At 42.9% G+C, this 3,165-nt stretch overlaps 1 protein-coding gene across 1 annotated transcript in view; it reads right to left on the bottom strand.

The window, feature by feature from the left end:
- The window catches only part of frem1b (Fras1 related extracellular matrix 1b), a gene marked incomplete in the record, with an annotated part of 29,323 nt that overhangs the window by 4,746 nt on the left and 21,412 nt on the right, over nt 1-3,165 (bottom strand). The window contains 2 exon segments of the mRNA XM_035653538.1: nt 514-968; nt 3,026-3,153. Coding sequence (XP_035509431.1) covers nt 514-968; nt 3,026-3,153 — 583 coding nt within the window.

A 3,165-nucleotide genomic window follows, 5' to 3' on the forward strand; every position in this document is an offset into this window, starting at 1 on the left:
TTAATCTATATAACTATATACAGTGTAAATCACACGCACTGTTGAGAGACGAAATAGTGAGTGTCGAAGAGGAGAAACAGAAAGTGAAACATTTGGGATCTTTTCAAGCAGAAACAACGGTGACTATCAGCCAACACGCTGGGACAACGAACACAATGTTTTTGACACAAAGAAATAAATAACTTAATGTATTGCCGAATTTACAAGACAGCCCAAATAATGAAGAAGAATGAAGAATTTCTTGTAGATAACGTTCTCACAAAGAACCTTTATAATTGAGAGATTTACGACCAATCAGACGCCGTGTTTCTGTGCACCTACAGGACGTCAGTTGAGTAGGTGCTCCTTCAATGTGGACCAGGATGCATTAGCGTTAAGATATGTGGTCTAATGCGTCCCAGACCACCTCAGTAAGTGGTCTGAGTGGTCTGATCACGATGCGTATTGGTGGTCGCAGGTTAACAGCAGCTGTAAGTTCCAGCTGTACGACTGTACGAAGTGTGAGCTGCTCACCTGTATGTTAAAGACAGCAGGCTCCTCCCTCAGCTGTCCAAACTCCAGGTAACCTCTGTTGGTGCCGTCAGTCGGCAGGAAGTAGAACCTGTCGATCTCCGCCGGGCTGCCCAGGTCGTGACGGTAAGCCAGGTTCAGCTCGTCCACGTCCGTCTGGGTGAAGCTCAGTGGCGGCGACAGTGGGACTCCCCTCAGCAGCAGTTTGCCGTAGCGTGGCGGCTGCGTGATGACGAAGCTCAGGTTGGCGACGGCGGTGTCGGGGTCGGTGACCTGCAGCTGCTCGGCGGTGATGGTCGCCGTGGAGCCGTCAGGCAGCTGCAGGCCCACGTTGTGGTGGAGGGTTGGCGGGATGCGGTCGCCATGCTCGATGGTGAAGTGGAGGGTGCCGCTGCGGGACGAGTCGCCGTTGGTGACGACAAAACTGTGAAGACAGAATAAATGTAGTTCATTTAGTCATTAGAGATCAGTTTTATGTTACTTCTGTTCACTCTAAATGAATTACGATGATATACGAGGTAACATTTGTGTTTTTGTCTATGGAGTCTGGTGGTGAGCGATAGCAATATTACAGCTAACAAACTAACAAACTAACTTTATGAACTTGGAGGTAAAATTAGTGTTTTTGTTAATGGAGTTTGGTGCGCTGCTTTAGTGCGACATCTAGTCCAAAAGTCGCATTCTGCACCTTTAAGTGTGTAAAGCCTCACAATGAGGAGGTAATATCACACTACTAATATAAGGATGTGAAATAAGTGTAAACTGTAGCAGCGTCCAATCAAAAGGAACCTTTATCACCACAAATCAAATTCTGAAGTTGTGACAGAAAACAAGTCTAAATGGATCAAAAGGCAGAATAAACTTCAGCGTCACTCCAGTTTTAAAGGTAACTTCAATTTTTGTGTCTGTCAAGTTTTTTTTTAAATGCACTTATTGTGAAACATTGAATTATATAATAATTATATAATAAATAATGATAAATCATTTAAAAACATTACATTTTGATAAGATTCCCTTTATGTCCCCACACAATAATAACTTTAGAATTATTATAAATTATATGAACTTGTTGGCATTTCTTTTTTCCTTATTTAGTCTTTTTGGACATTTTCAGACTTTATTATTAGAATATAATGAGGACAGAGAGAGACGGAGGTATAATGTATGTTGGTTCGGGAGGCAGACACCCTTTTTCTTCAGCTGAAACAGGTTGGCTTTGATTTTTTATTAATTGGTATGAATAATAATGTGCAATCTTTCGCTGACTGAAAATCATTGGTCATTTAGCCGGGAACCAATTCCCATAAAAACTGTCGGTATGAATGGATTTTGCATCGTTGAACTTATCTTCCCAAATCCAGAGGATGCGTATATTACGTGACGACGTAATCAGACGAGAGAACTTGATCTGTGAAGTTTCAGTTAGCTTACACAGAAACAGCTGTAGAAGTCCTTCAGAGATACCGAATGTGGTGAGTTTTCACTTTTACACGAGTAAGAATCAGGACTTCTACTTTTAGCAGAGTCTCCTTTTTTTAACTTCTGTTTGACAAAAAAAATGTGTACTCTTGCCAGCCTCTGTTGAAAACTTTCCAAACGTCCTCTTTTCAACCAGATAAAATGACAGACATCAACGTGTCACAAACAGTCAAATTTGTTTCATCACTTTGTCTAAATGTCAGTGTTGCACTGGTATTAGCATTTCAACTCAAACGCTCTTCAGCATTTCTGCAGAAAGCGGTTTATGGCAAAAGGCTTTAGGAAGTATATAGTTTAGATGTTTAGTATAAAGAAGTCGTATCCAACAGGGAGATGTTGCCTGGGTTTGAAGATAATTCCCTGCAGCCCTCCCTCTAATGGATACTTCAGTGAAAAGTAAAATTGATTTTTTTTTTTACATGGAGGATCGTGGCTTTGTTACTGTTCTGTTTGTAGAATACAGATTATTATTTAATGGCATTTGAATGACTATATTGTTCAAACCCACTTAACCATTCCTACAGGACATTTAATTTGAAAAAGATGCCTAAAAAAACTGAAATCCTTGTGAATGTCCCGGTTACAAGCATCATTTGAGAATCTAGCCACAATCAGAAAAGTGGACTAAAACTAGCGAGCGAGTGGGCTACCGGAGCCGGGTTCACAGTCTTCAAGACTCTCTCAGGACTAGGACTCTGGGAATGCACGAAGACACTCCGCGGGTTCAGCAGCAACAGGAGAGGCATTAAAAGAAGAAAAGAGGAGCCAGTTTGTTGCCGTCAGTTAAAGCCAATAGTCGACAAATGATGCAACGACTAGTTGATCTTTAGTCTGAGGTTTCAAATGGCAAACTGATTTAAGTTGGCAAAAGTATAAAACACAACTAAAACAAAACAACAAAAGGTCTAAGTGTCTCCAGTTTTTGGAGCGTTGTTGGAGGAAGAGGAGGAGGAGGTGGTGGTGGAGGAGAACCCAGAGGAGACGAGCCAAACGCCCTCCACAGCTGCCTCCACACTCCCCTCCGTTAATTATTCACCGGCTGAGGAGGTCGGGCCCCGTTTCTCCACCTCCGCTCCTCCAGGATCAGAAGGGCCCGGAGCCAGAAGGCCGAAGGCCTCGTCGGCCCCATGTTCACACAGACTGGGCAAAGCTGGCAGCGGTGAGCTGGAGGAGGGG

The sequence above is a fragment of the Morone saxatilis genome, unplaced genomic scaffold, assembly GCF_004916995.1.
Source record: "Morone saxatilis isolate NCDOM2014 unplaced genomic scaffold, NCSU_SB_2.0 Contig12, whole genome shotgun sequence".
NCBI classification, from domain to species: Eukaryota; Metazoa; Chordata; class Actinopteri; family Moronidae; genus Morone; species Morone saxatilis.